We start from the raw sequence: 15,067 nt of genomic DNA, 5'->3' as shown, positions 1-15,067 counted from the left end.
AATCATTGTAAGTGACTGTAGGTGTGTAGATACTTAAAAAAAAAAAAGTTTGTTACAAGTTTCAGAAAGAACTATAGAAACGTGCTTTACATGCTTTATGTGTAGTTTCCTTAGGACTCACTTAATGAGAGAAAATGAAAAGCCAACAAGTTTTATGCCATGCCTTTTTACAAGATATGGTTCATCGCCATATATTGTGAAGCAACTTGTTGTTTTTTGTTCCTCGTGTGTGGTACCAAAACTCCGCATTATTCTGTTATTTATCTGAAACCAAGCAATATTTACACGACCTTATGTTTTATTCGGGTTGTTTTTTTATAGCATATTTAGTCAACTACTATGCTCAGAATGTCTCCCCTTATTTTGAGTTTCGGTGATGCTCCTTTAATCTCTGTCCATTGTGCTGAAATGTTTCTAGCACGTACCTCTCTTTTTACAAGAGAACCGACACCCAAAACATTCAGGATTGCAATTTTGCAGTACTTTTAATAGCTATCACTAGTTGGACTGGCGGGAATTGTACACTAGATGTCAGTATGCACTCACAAACAAAAGCTCTTTATTTCCCACCCTTTTCTGTCGACACCCAAACCCAATTTTATTATTGTTGTCTAAGCGCTTGAGAAAACGTGAATGTGGTATTGGAAGCTGTGGACGTCCTGGATGATCAAAATCGTTGGCCATCGTTGTTTACTTGTTGCAAGATAGGTTTTCTTCCCCTTTTAATTGTTATTTTTGGCGCAATGCTAAACAAAAGGTCTGGGCCGTTTGGCTACGGCCTCGTTTTTCTTTCCTTGTTCCTTCGCACCATCAATGGAGACGTGAGCTATTCTATCCCGGAGGAGAATAAACGTGGATCTGCAATCGGGAATATAGCCAAGGATTTGGGACTAAATGTGGGCCAGCTTTCTGCTCGTAAAGCACGCATTGATCCTGAGGACGGCAACGTACAGCACTGCGGTATCAACCTCAAAACGGGTGACTTGATTATTCAAGAAAGGATTGACAGAGAGGGGCTTTGTGGCCAAAAGACATTGTGTGTTTTAAAACAAGAGTTTGTATTGGAAAGCCCTTTAGAGTTATACAATATTAATATCCGTGTTGTTGACATTAATGATAATTCACCACAGTTTAAAGAAGACTCGCTCAAATTTGAAATCCCAGAATCTGCGGCCAAAGGTGCTAGATTTCCTCTTAGAGAAGCACATGATGCAGATATCGGAGAAAATGATGTTCAAAGCTATACTTTGCAGGAAAATGATCATTTCAAATTAATTGTAAATACTAAACCAGGTGGGCGAAAATATTGTGAATTGGTCCTAGACAAAGAATTGGACAGAGAAGATAAAAAGGACATCAGGCTTTTATTGACTGCTTATGATGGCGGCTCTCCTCAGAGATCAGGAAGTGTAGTCATTCAAGTCATTGTGCTGGATGCTAATGATAATGTACCAGTGTTTAGTCAGGCAGTCTATAAAGCCAGTCTGCCTGAAAACTCTCCTCTTGATTATTTGGTGATCACTGTGAGTGCAAGGGATGTAGATGAAGGATTCAATAGCAAAATTACATATGCATTTGACCATGTTTCTGATGACAGTAGTAAAATATTTACTTTACACCCCCAAACTGGAGAAGTCAAAGTGGCTGGTGTTGTTGATTATGAGAAAGTAACATCATATGAAATGCAAATAAGTGCAGTAGATGGTCCAGGATTAATTTCTTATTGTTCTTTAATTATTGAAGTTATAGACACAAATGACAATTCCCCTGTAATACAGCTAAAATCATTGTCAAATCCAGTAGCAGAGAATGTACCACTTGGTACTGAGGTGGGCATCATTAATGTGCAGGACAGAGACTCAGAGAAGAACGGACAGGTCCGCTGCTCCATTCAACAAAAAGTCCCTTTTAAACTAGTTCCTTCTATTAAAAACTATTATTCTTTAGTGACCACAGGACAGCTGGACCGTGAATTAGTGTCAGATTACAACATTACAATCAGTGCCATTGACGAGGGCTCTCCTCCTCTGTCCTCCTTCAAAAGTGTTCACTTGTCTGTAGGAGACATCAATGACAACCCACCTGTGTTTGAGGAACAATCCTACAGTGCATATGTGAGTGAAAATAACAAAGCTGGCTCCACATTATGCTCTGTTAGTGCTCGAGACCCCGACTGGAGACAGAATGGCACCATAATTTACTCTCTCTTACCTGCTGAGGTTAACGGTGCCCCGGTGTCCTCCTATGTGTCTGTTAACGGAGACACGGGGGTGATCCACGCCGTCAGGTCGTTTGATCACGAAAACTTGAGGAGTTTTCAAGTCCACGTGATGGCCAGAGACAGCGGTTCTCCTCCGCTGAGCAGCAACGTGAGCGTCAGTGTGTACGTGTCGGACGTGAATGACAACTCTCCTCAGATACTGTACCCCGCCCCGGAGGGCAACTCCTTCATGACCGAGCTGGTCCCCAAAGCTGCACACGGAGGCTCTGTGGTGTCCAAAGTGATAGCGGTGGACGACGACTCTGGACAGAACGCCTGGCTGTCCTATTATATTGTCAAGTCTACAGATCCAGGACTTTTCACCATTGGTCTCCACAGTGGAGAGATCAGGACCCAGCGGGACATTTCGGAGTCCGACAGCATGAAACAGAACCTGATTGTGGCCGTGAAAGATAACGGACAGCCCCCTCTCTCTGCCACCTGCTCCATGTATTTACTGATTTCGGATAATTTGGCTGAGGTGCCAGAACTGAAGGACATTTCTTATGATGACAAGAATTCCAAAGTGACCTCTTACCTGATCATCGCCCTGGTGTCCGTGTCCACCTTTTTCCTGACCTTCATCATTATCGTCCTGGGTGTGAGGTTTTGTCGCAGGAGAAAGCCCAGACTATTGTTTGATGGAGCAGTTGCCATCCCCAGCGCGTATCTCCCTCCTAATTACGCAGATGTTGACGGCACAGGAACTTTACGCAGCACCTACAACTATGATGCCTACTTAACAACAGGTTCCAGAACCAGCGACTTTAAGTTTGTGTCTTCTTACAATGACAACACGCTGCCTGCTGACCAGACTATCAGGAAAAGTCCAAGTGACTTTGTTGATGAGCTTCATGATTCTTTTGACCCTTTAGAGGTAGGCACTCTCAATATAGTTTTCTCTTTTTTTTCCCAGCAAACGCTTTGTCTGTTGTCCATTTGCACAATTTATAGTGAAATAATTTCTCTGCAAATGTGCTTTTACTTTTTGATTCCCTACCCAATAATTGTCATGATTTATTTTGCGTGCTGCAGACGATGATGACTTTTCTATGCCAAATCTCTCAGCACAAATTTGATAATTTTCCCTTAGATGTTAAATCTCTTAATTTGTCAGTGTTTGAAAAGCTAAGTCTTGGACTCTTTGGTTTTACCACGATGGTTTCCATCAAGCAGTCAGTGTGATCAATTCCCACTCATTGGCAATATGTCAGAAGGGTTATTTGTCTTTATGTGCCCTAATGTGAATAATCAAGTCTACAGTCTGCCTGCTGCCCAAAGACAACTGAGATGGATTCCTGCTCCCAGCATAACTGGACAATCTATTTTAAAAATATAATGGATGGTTATTCTCTTCATTGTTCTTTGTTACTTGTAATAATTATATAACACGAGGACCCAAGCATAATGTTGACAGTTAAAAAAAAAAAATCAAGTATTGGTTCTGAAGCAAAATGAGTCATTTTAATTTAACTTTAGGTTAGTTTTTTTCTCCCTAATAAATCAAAGTATTTGGCTTGACATTGATTTTAAATGAAAATGGAAGTATATGTGGAGCGAGTTTCTACCTATATAGCTACAAATGTTTTCTGTGAGGTCAGAGGTGACCGACATTTAGCCTGAGAGAGAGAGTTGCTCAAATTTGTGTTGGCATTTTTCATAACGATCTTTGCTTGGTCATGACGAGTGCTCTCTTGCTCTTCCCACCAAACTCCTACTAATGAGCATTGCTTTGTGTGCAGGGACAACGTCATATGCATGGAATACGCTTTGAGGTGTTGGAATTTTGTGCTTGGAAAAATGATTAATATAGTTGTTTAAATTGGATGAGTGTAAATGTTGAAAATTTAATTTACAGGATAAATTCAGCGTACTCCCAAAACTGATTGAATTAATAATTGAAGAGGTGTTTGGCAATATTATTTGGCTTAAACGTGTTTTATTTTGTTAAATGTAGTAGAAAGACTATTCAGAAACATGTGGGTCTGTTTATAAATAATTCATTTACACTCAAGAGACTAGGTGCCTCAATTAATGTCAGGAATTGCAAAAACAGATTTGGTGATTTGCTTTTATTTTATTTTATCATATATATAACAACGGCACAATGTCTTCTGGGTGAGATACAATAGTTTGTATGGTTCCTGGTTGCCTTGTTCAAAAGTACCTTGCACTTAAATGTTTATTTGAGCTCGAGTGTTTAATCCTGCTTGTCTCTTTTCGGAGCCTTCTTCTCTGTCCATGGTGCTGAAATGCATTTTGCGTGTTTTTCTACTGACTCTGGAACACTTGTCGCTTCATACTCACTTCTCTCTTGTTAGAAAACAGTTCTTTTCAGTTCATTCATTTTATCTGGTAAACAGTCTTTTACGAAGTTTACTTTTATATTGTATTAACATGTTATCTTAGTACCTATATCAATTATACGTCAAAAGAAGAGTTCGATTTGATAAATGAACGCTCTGGCCAAACTTAAGGTCCATAGATCACCATATGATTTCCGAGCGCGGCTGCTGCTCACCGCTCCCTCAGGGCATGTGTCAAATGCAGAGACCGAATTTCGCCCCTGGGTGTGACAATCAGTGAATCTTAATAATAGGGGTGTGATAAACGTACAGCAATGTCTATGTGTTTTTTTTTTTTGTTTTTTTAAAGTAGGTGTTGTGTCAAGAAATGTACTCTAGGTGTCAGTATGAGCTCATAAACAAAAATACATTGAAATTCCCTATATTGTCATCACCCAACCCGGATTTTCATTTGGTAGTTCTGCTCCAGACGCATGACAAAGCTGCGTTGTTAAACGCTATCCGTGAAGATTCTATTGATGTTGTTGTTTATCTAGTACAAACGGAGTTTAAGTTATTCGCTGTGCAATGGAGAGCAAAGGATTTGCGATTTCCGGATATGGCCTTGTTTTTCTTTTCCTTTTCCTTCACACCATCAATGGAGACGTGAGCTATACTATCCCAGAGGAGATGAAACGTGGATCCGTAATCGGCAATATCGCCAAGGATTTGGGACTAAATTTGAGCCAGTTGTCAACTCGTAAAGCACGCATTGATCCAGAGGATAACAACGTACAGCACTGCGGTATCAAGCTCGACACGGGTGACTTGATTGTTCAGGAAAGGATTGACAGAGAGGGGCTTTGTGGCAAAAAGGCATCGTGTGTTTTAAAACAAGAGCTTGTACTGGAAAATCCTTTACAGCTGTATCGTATTAGTATCCGTGTTGTAGACATTAATGATAACGCTCCGCAGTTTAATGAAGACTCGCTAAAATTAGAAATTCGGGAATCAGCAGACAAGGGGGAGCGTTTTCTTGTGAGAGAAGCACATGATGCAGACATCGAAGAAAATTCAGTTCAAAGCTACACTTTGCAGGAGAATGATCATTTTAAATTAAATGTAAATACTAAACCAGGGGGACGGAAGTATTGTGAATTGGTCCTCGACAAAGAATTGGACAGAGAAGATAAAAATGACATCAAGCTCTTGCTGACTGCATATGATGGCGGCTCTCCTCGGAGATCAGGAACAGTAGTCATTCACGTCACTGTAGTGGATGCTAATGATAATGCCCCATTGTTCAGTGAGACAGTTTACAAAGCCAGTCTGCAAGAAAACTCCCCCCTTGATACTTTGGTGATCACAGTGAATGCAAGTGATGCAGATGAAGGATTAAATAGTGAAATTACATATGCATTTGACCATGTTTCTGATGACAATAGTAATATATTTACTTTACACCCCAAAACTGGAGAAGTCAAAGTGGCTGGTGTTGTTGATTATGAGAAAGTAACATCATATGAAATGCAAATAAGTGCAGTAGATGGTCCAGGATTAATTTCTTATTGTTCTTTAATTATTGAAGTTATAGACACAAATGACAATTCTCCTGTAATACAGCTAAAATCATTGTCAAATTCAGTAGCAGAGAATGTACCACCTGGTACTGAGGTGGGCATCATTAATGTGCAGGACAGAGATTCTGAGCAAAACGGACAGGTGCGCTGCTCCATTCAACAAAATGTCCCCTTCAAGTTAGTTCCTTCCATAAAAAACTATTATTCACTTGTGACCACTGGACAACTTGACCGTGAACTAGTGTCAGATTACAATTTAACAATCACTGCCACTGACAAGGGCTCACCTCCTCTGTCCTCCTTCAAAAGTGTTCACTTGTCTGTCGGGGACATCAATGACAACCCACCTGTGTTTGAGGAACAGTCCTACAGCGCATATATGAGTGAAAATAACAAAGCTGGCGCCACTTTATGCTCTGTTAGTGCTCGAGACCCCGACTGGAGACAGAATGGAACCGTAATTTATTCTCTGTTACCTGTTGAGGTGAACAGTGCCCCGGTATCCTCCTACGTGTCTGTTAACGGAGACACGGGGGTGATCCACGCCGTCAGGTCGTTTGATTACGAACACTTGAGGAGTTTTCAAGTCCACGTGATGGCCAGAGACAACGGTTCTCCTCCGCTGAGCAGCAACGTGAGCGTCAGTGTGTACATATCGGACGTGAATGACAACTCTCCTCAGATACTGTACCCCGCCCCGGAGGGCAACTCCTTCATGACCGAGCTGGTCCCCAAAGCTGCACACGGAGGCTCTGTTGTGTCCAAAGTGATAGCGGTGGACGCCGACTCTGGACAGAATGCCTGGCTGTCCTATCATATTGTCAAGTCCACAGATCCGGGACTTTTCACCATTGGTCTCCACAGTGGAGAGATCAGGACCCAGCGGGACATTTCGGAGTCTGACAGCATGAAACAGAACCTGATTGTGGCCGTGAAAGATAACGGACAGCCCCCTCTCTCTGCCACCTGCTCCATGTATTTACTGATTTCGGATAACTTGGCTGAGGTGCCAGAACTGAAGGACATTTCTTATGACGACAAGAATTCCAAAGTGACCTCTTATCTGATCATCGCCCTGGTGTCCGTGTCCACCTTCTTCCTGACCTTCATCATCATCGTCCTGGGTGTGAGGTTTTGTCGCAGGAGAAAGCCCAGACTGTTGTTTGATGGAGCAGTTGCCATCCCCAGCGCGTATCTCCCTCCTAATTACGCAGATGTTGACGGCACAGGAACTTTACGCAGCACCTACAATTATGACGCCTACTTGACAACAGGTTCCAGAACCAGCGACTTTAAGTTTATGTCTTCTTACAATGACCACACGCTGCCTGCTGACCAAACTCTGAAGAAAAGTCCTGCCGAATATGATGAGATATTTGGAGATACTGAAAGTCCTTCTGAGGTATGAGCAAGCGTCATACTTTGTTGTTCATTCATGTCAACAATTAATTGTTTTACAAAGACATTTAATCATTGTGTTGTTCATGGACTGATTCATTTGGTTAATTTGATTTGATATCATCATGTTTGGCTTTTTTGATATTTTATTTATAAATTAAAAACAGCCAATTTTGTCCATTTTGTTTGAATAAATCCAAGTTTGATTGAACTGGTTAGATGGCCACTGCCTGTGTGACGGACAAAGACAAGTGCGATTCATTCTCACCACATTTAATATCCGACATCATCACATATTTCTAACTTGGATGCAACCGTTTTTAAAGTTGTTTGTGATGTTTGGATTTTTTTTTAATCCACGGGTTGGAGATTACTGTATTCGTACAATTTCCAAAGATAAACTGTGTGTTATTTTTGTGACTGGCCCTGCAACTATGATGGCTTATGCATTGCGTTGGAATAGGTTCCACATCATATACTTGTGAAACATTTTGTTTCAGAGTATCAATAGTCTTCTTGTTGTAGAAAAAGTCACTGAAATATATTCTGGTATGGTGCTTTTAAGTGTGAAAATTAGGTTATCTACCATTACAATTATATGCATCGCCTACAATCACAGCACTTGAAGCATGCACCGACCAATCATGCTTACTTGTTTAGCTCCTGTTTTCATTCATAGCAACACTCAACTAATGAGTTTCTATTGTATTCTATCATCGTATGCTGGGGAGGGGGTCGCTATCATTTAAAGTGTTTATACACAAATGCTGGATGCTTCAGTAGTATCCCAGGGATTGCCAATATTTAATTTTCAGTGATACAAACTAGCTTCTTCCTCACTCCTGATCCTCGTGTGTTGGAGTTCTGCAGGTTTTAGACGTTCAGTCCTCTAACACAGCTGATATCTAAAAATCGGGATAGTTATCACTGTGTTGTTTTGCTGGTAATCTAGCCTGTTGCTATCATCAGCCGTATCGTTGAGTGCTTTTGAACTTTGGCCTGCTCCACTTGTCCAATGACAGCGCAATTGTTTGATTAGCAGCCAGTTGACAAATAGGCCTATTCGTTCAAGCTTGGGGAGGGGGCGGGACACGTGTGATTTTGACAGGATGGCAATGAATTTAGACATGTCCTAACGAGCACGTCTGATGTAAGATTAAGATTCTCTAAGGCAGTGGTGTCCAAACTCGGTCCTCGGGGGCCGGTAGTCCCGCAGGTTTTGGATATTTCTCTCCTCCAACACAGCTGAAGCTCATCAGCAAGCTCTACTAAGCCTGATAACAATCCTGTTGATTGAAACAGGTGCGTTGGAGCAGGGAAACCTCCAAAACCTGCGGGACTACCGGCCCCCGAGGACCGAGTTTGGACACCACTGCTCTAAGGTCACTGAACAAGTTAAAGTTCATTAGTTAAAATTACAATATTAGCCCTATACATGTTTTACGGGCACAAAGTAGGCTATTGAAAAACTTTTTTTGTGTGATGGCTGAAATTAGATGATTGTCACATTTTTGTTTTTGTATTATTTTTTTTGTGTCAAATCAAGAGATCGGTTGTGTTTACATATTTGAGTATTGCCTAATAGGCTATAATGCACATAATTTCCTCACGTTAGATAAATCATTTCCAGTGTTTCCTGTTTGTGAAAAATACATGAGAGTTTGCAACTTTGTTGTTGTTTTTTGTAAAGTGTGATAGTGCAAATCGACTGAAGATGGCGGTATAGACCAGTCTTGAAATAATCAGTCTTTCTCTCTTTTGTGAAAAGGCGTTTTGGCCGCACAAGCTTTTTGTCTGTAGGGAGGATAACACAAAATTGTCGTTGCTGTTACGTGTACGATTACATTATAGAACTGTAGGATCTACTGTCAACATCTTCAGAACGGCTCTTTTTAACAATGGCGTCTCGGTGCGCTCCGTTTCACGCGCGCACATTTTATTTCCTCCTCCTTTTGTTTCATTCCTCGCATGGAGACGTGAGCTTTTCCTTCCCAGAGGAAATGAAACGAGGATCAGTTATTGGGAATTTAGCCAAGGAGCTCGGATTGGAGACCAGCGCGCTGTCCATCAGAAAAGCGCGCATCGACACGGACGGGAGCGGAAAACGTTACTGTGATCTAAATGTGCGAAATGGCGAGCTGCTTGTGGCCGACAGGATTGACAGAGAGGGACTTTGTGGTGACAAGGCTTCGTGCGTCCTGAAACATGAGGTTGTGCTGCAGAATCCACTGGAACTTCATCGGATTAATCTGCACATTCAAGATATAAATGATAATGCACCACTATTTAATGATGGCTTGATTGATTTGGAGATACAGGAGTCAGCCGACAAAGGAGCTCGTTTTGTGTTAGAAGAGGCCCACGATGCGGATGTAGGACAAAATTCGGTGCAGCAGTACATCCTAAAGAAAAATGAAAATTTTGTTTTGTCTGTTAGTGGTAACACAATAGAGTTTGTTCTTGATAAAGAACTTGACCGTGAAAAGCAAAGTGAGATGAATTTGCTTCTTACAGCTTTAGATGGCGGCTCTCCTCAGAAATCAGGTACAGCAGTCATACACGTCACAGTGCTGGATGCTAATGATAACGCCCCTGTGTTCAGCCAAGCTGTTTATAAAGCCAGTCTGGCTGAAGACTCTCCCCCAGATAAAATAGTGATTAATGTTAGTGCTACTGATGCTGATGAAGGAGTAAATGGGGAGGTTAGTTATGATTTTGGACATGTTACAGAACATGTGAAGAAGTTATTCAGCATTGATCGTAAATTGGGTGCAATAGCTGTAATTGGCACTGTTGACTATGAATCTAGCACATCATATGAAATCCGTGTGAAGGCAAAAGACGGACTAGGACTGTCAACATATGCCAAAGTTGTTATTTCCATTACTGACGTAAATGATAATGCTCCGGTAATTCATCTGGAATCACTGACTAATCCAGTCGCAGAAAATGTGCCACCTGGTACTGAGGTGGCCATCATTAATGTGCAGGACAGAGACTCTGAGAAAAACGGACAGGTGCGCTGCTTCATTCAGCAAAATGTCCCCTTTAAATTAGTTCCTTCTATTAAAAACTATTATTCTCTGGTGACTACTGGACAACTTGACCGTGAACTAGTGTCAGATTACAACATTACGATTAGTGCGACTGACGAGGGCTCTCCTCCTCTGTCCTCCTACAAAAGTGTTCACTTGTCTGTGGGAGACATCAACGACAACCCACCTGTGTTTGAGGAACAGTCCTACAGTGCATATGTGAGTGAAAATAACAAAGCTGGCTCCACTTTATGTTCTGTTAGTGCTCGAGACCCTGACTGGAGACAGAATGGCACTGTAATTTACTCTCTGTTACCTGCTGAGGTGAACAGTGCCCCGGTATCCTCCTTTGTGTCTGTTAACGGAGACACGGGAGTGATCCATGCCGTCAGGTCGTTTGATTACGAACATTTGAGGAATTTTCAAGTCCACGTGATGGCCAGAGACAACGGTTCTCCTCCGCTGAGCAGCAACGTGAGCGTCAGTGTGTACGTATCGGACGTGAACGACAACTCTCCTCAGATACTGTACCCCGCCCCGGAGGGCAACTCTTTCATGACCGAGCTCGTCCCCAAAGCTGCACACGGAGGCTCTGTGGTGTCCAAAGTGATAGCGGTGGACGCCGACTCTGGACAGAACGCCTGGCTGTCCTATCATATTGTCAAGTCCACAGATCCGGGACTTTTCACCATTGGTCTCCACAGTGGAGAGATCAGGACCCAGCGGGACATTTTGGAGTCTGACAGCATGAAACAGAACCTGATTGTGGCCGTGAAAGATAACGGACAGCCCCCTCTCTCTGCCACCTGCTCCATGTATTTACTGATTTCGGATAACTTGGCTGAGGTGCCAGAACTGAAGGACATTACTTATGACGACAAGAATTCCAAAGTGACCTCTTACCTGATCATCGCCCTGGTGTCCGTGTCCACCTTCTTCCTGACCTTCATCATCATCGTCCTGGGTGTGAGGTTTTGTCGCAAGAGAAAGCCCAGACTGTTGTTTGATGGAGCAGTTGCCATCCCCAGCGCGTATCTCCCTCCTAATTATGCAGATGTTGATGGCACAGGAACTTTACGCAGCACCTACAACTATGACGCCTACTTGACAACCGGTTCCAGAACCAGTGACTTTAAGTTTGTGTCATCTTACAATGACCACACGCTGCCTGCTGACCAGACTCTCAGGAAAAGTCCAAGTGACTTTGTTGATGACCTTCACGATTCTTTTGACCCCTTGGAGGTAGGCCGATAAGCTAGCTTTTAAACATTTAAATTATTTCAGAATATTTATTTGTGGCTAAGAGTGAGAATTTATTCATGCTTACTTTCTGACAACTATCCCATAACTCCTTTCACAAATCTTACAATGACAACACGCTTCCTGCTGACCAGACTCTCAGAAAAAGTCCAAGTGACTTTGATGAGATATTTGGAGATGCTCACAACTCTCCAGAGGTAGAAAACAACACTATTTAATTTAGTTTTACTTGTTGTTTGCCAAAGACATGTTTTTTCATTTGGTCTTTGTTTTAGCATTTTGAACAACTGGATGCTGTTCAAATATAGGTAACAATAGTTAAAGGTTTACAAGATGTGTCCTGTTGAGGGCCATGGGAAACCTGGTACCTATTCCAACTGGTGAAAGTTCTGACTGCATCCTGGCTTGGTTGTTACTCAGTCATAAAAAATCCTTCCAACTTCATTTACTGTTGTGGCTCTTTCCTGGGACCAACAATTCATTCTGGATTTTTTAACTTGTCAAAGATCAGCTCATAAGATTCAATTGTGCTGGTTTTGTTTATGGTGGGTCGCCATTTGGTAAGACTTGATATGCACATTGGCTTCTCTGCATGGGCTACTCAAGTGCTTATTGGGTTGTGATTTGGAGCCAATATAAAATTGAGCTTGTAGAACTCCCCATGCAGCTTGAAGGAAGACATATGTCGTTATTGTTTTAGATTCTTATTTGCCTCTTCATAAATTCTATAATATTCGGCATTGATGTGTTTTAGTCTCATTACCTAGCCCGAAAATATATAGTTTTGTGCTGCTGTGGCAGCTTGGCATTGCAGTCTGATTTTATCAAAAAGATTTCCACACATAGTATTTATATATACACATGTCAAGTATTTTTTTTATTCCATGTAGTCATTTTATTGTATTAATTATACAGATTGTTTCTGTAAATGCAACATGTTCCAAGTAAATACTGTTTTATTTAAGCAAAAACACGTTTCCTGATTATCAATTCATAGTAGTTTGGGAGTTTAATCTAAAGTAGTTCTCATGCAAATCATTTTCTGAGCAGATACATATAGTTTCATGCAGTAAGAGTGATTTGCTAATTTGACATTGTTTCCTCGATTAAAAAGTATTTAATGTGAGTTTTGTGGCACTATATATTTGCAATACGTTTCCTGTAAAGTGCCTACAGCTGTTGCTGGTGTATGATCTCTTAACAAATTAGTCCAGTGCATGTGTTTCATGTAATGAGGGAGTTTCTCTCAAAACAATATACATCTACTAAGATAGGTCTTCACTTGGTTGTCCTACTTCCATTGTATGGTAATACTGTAGTCTATATGCTTGCTTTCAATAATTACTATCACATCTGAAAAAAACAAATTTGCATTGAACTATTCAGTCTCAGGGGTGAATGGTGATGTCAGCTGTATTTGCAGATGAATTCGACCATTTGATTCAATTTTGAAGGGATTTTGAGCTGTTGAAGTGCATTTAAAGAACAAAACATGAATATATTATTATTATTATTATTATTATTATTATTAGTATTATTAATATTAGTAGTAGTAGTAGTAGTAGTAGTAGTATTACTATCATCACCATCATTGTTAAATATTGATTGCACTTTTCGAGCAAATTAATTCACGTGCAGCTTGTGTTGTTTTTTGCTAAACAGCAACCAAGGCCGGAAACACTTTGTTTTCCCAATTTAGCTTGTGATTCAGGTAATTTGTCACAAAAGGCTAATATAATGACCGTAATGAAACATTATCAAGAACACAAGCAGGTATTTATTTCGTTCATAAGTAATCATTTTAATTTAGTTTTTTAGATAAATTATTCCTTGCTTGACATAAAGCAGTAGATATTTAGCTGACAAATGCTGTAAAAAAATGTTTTTTTTCTTCATAAAACATAATTAAAAACATGGTGATTGCAAACGAAGTTTTTTTTCCATAGTTTTTGTTTGAAGAAATATAGGCTCAACTATAATGATCATAACAACATTATTGACAACAAACTGTACTCACGGTGGCGCAATAGACCAGCCTTTAAATTGTTAAACGCCCTTTTTCATCTGTAGTGGACTGACGTGCTTGCATGCAGTGATTTGGGAGACCACATTGTTCTCCAGCCCGCTCGGAAGGCGACCATGATAGATTCTGAAATGTCTTTTTTTACATCGCGCACCTTTTATTTATTTTGCATTTTCCTTTTGCTGCATTCCTCACTTGGAGACGTGAGCTTTTCCTTTCCAGAGGAGATGAAACAAGGATCTGTTATTGGAAATTTAGCCAAGGAGCTCGGATTGGAGACCAGCGCGCTGTCCATCAGAAAAGCGCGCATCGACACGGACGGGAGCGGAAAACGTTACTGTGATCTAAACGTGAGAAATGGCGAGTTGCTTGTGGCCGACAGGATTGACAGAGAGGGGCTTTGTGGTGACAAGGCTTCATGTGTCCTAAAACAGGAAGTCGTGCTGGAGAATCCACTTGAGCTTCATCGAATTAATTTACACATTCAAGATATAAATGATAATGCACCACTATTTAATGATGGCTTGATTGATTTGGAGATACACGAGTCAGCCGACAAAGGAGCTCGTTTTGTATTAGAGGAGGCGCACGATGCAGATATAGGACAACATTCGGTGCAGCAGTACATCCTAAGGAAAAATGTTAATTTCGTTTTGGCTGTCAGTGGTAACACACTAGAGCTCGTTCTTGAGAAAGAACTTGATCGTGAGCAGCAACGAGAAATTAATTTGCTTCTCACAGCTTTAGATGGCGGCTCTCCTCAGAAATCAGGTACAGCAGTCATACACGTCACAGTGCTGGATGCTAATGATAACGCCCCTGTGTTTAGCCAGGCTGTTTATAAAGCCAGTCTGCCTGAAAATTCTCCTCCAGATACAATAGTGATTCGTGTTAGTGCTACTGATGCTGACGAAGGAGTAAATGGGGAGGTTAGTTATGATTTTGGACATGTTTCAGAAGATGTCAAGAAGTTATTCAGCATTGATCATAAAGTGGGTGCAATAGCTGTAATTGGCAATGTTGACTATGAATCTAGCACATCATATCAAATCCGTGTGAAGGCAAAAGATGGACTAGGACTGTCAACATATGCTAATGTGATTATTTCCGTCACTGACGTAAATGACAACACCCCTGTGATAAATTTAAAGTCACTGTCTAAATCAGTAGCTGAGAATGTGTTACCTGGTACTGAGGTGGGCATCATTAATGTGCAAGACAGAGAC

General features: G+C 41.1%; 1 protein-coding gene across 12 annotated transcripts in view; it reads left to right on the top strand.

Moving 5' to 3' along the window:
* The window catches only part of LOC144058703 (protocadherin gamma-C5-like), a 252,513-nt gene that overhangs the window by 46,954 nt on the left and 190,492 nt on the right, over nt 1-15,067 (top strand). The window contains exon 1 of one of the 12 annotated variants that reach the window (XM_077577108.1): nt 5,016-7,527. The exons of 9 other annotated variants lie outside the window; for them this stretch is intronic. In XM_077577108.1, coding sequence (XP_077433234.1) covers nt 5,134-7,527 — 2,394 coding nt within the window. In that variant the 5' untranslated portion in view covers nt 5,016-5,133. Of the gene's footprint in view, nt 1-5,015; nt 7,528-9,311; nt 11,801-15,067 lie in introns of those variants that run through there. 2 more of the 12 variants (XM_077577124.1, XM_077577139.1) reach the window with 2 other exon arrangements.

Source organism: Vanacampus margaritifer, chromosome 10 (genome assembly GCF_051991255.1).
Source record: "Vanacampus margaritifer isolate UIUO_Vmar chromosome 10, RoL_Vmar_1.0, whole genome shotgun sequence".
Classification (NCBI taxonomy): Eukaryota; Metazoa; Chordata; class Actinopteri; order Syngnathiformes; family Syngnathidae; genus Vanacampus; species Vanacampus margaritifer.
The sequence above is the reverse complement of the archived record's forward strand: the minus strand, read 5'-3'. Positions and strand labels throughout refer to the sequence as shown.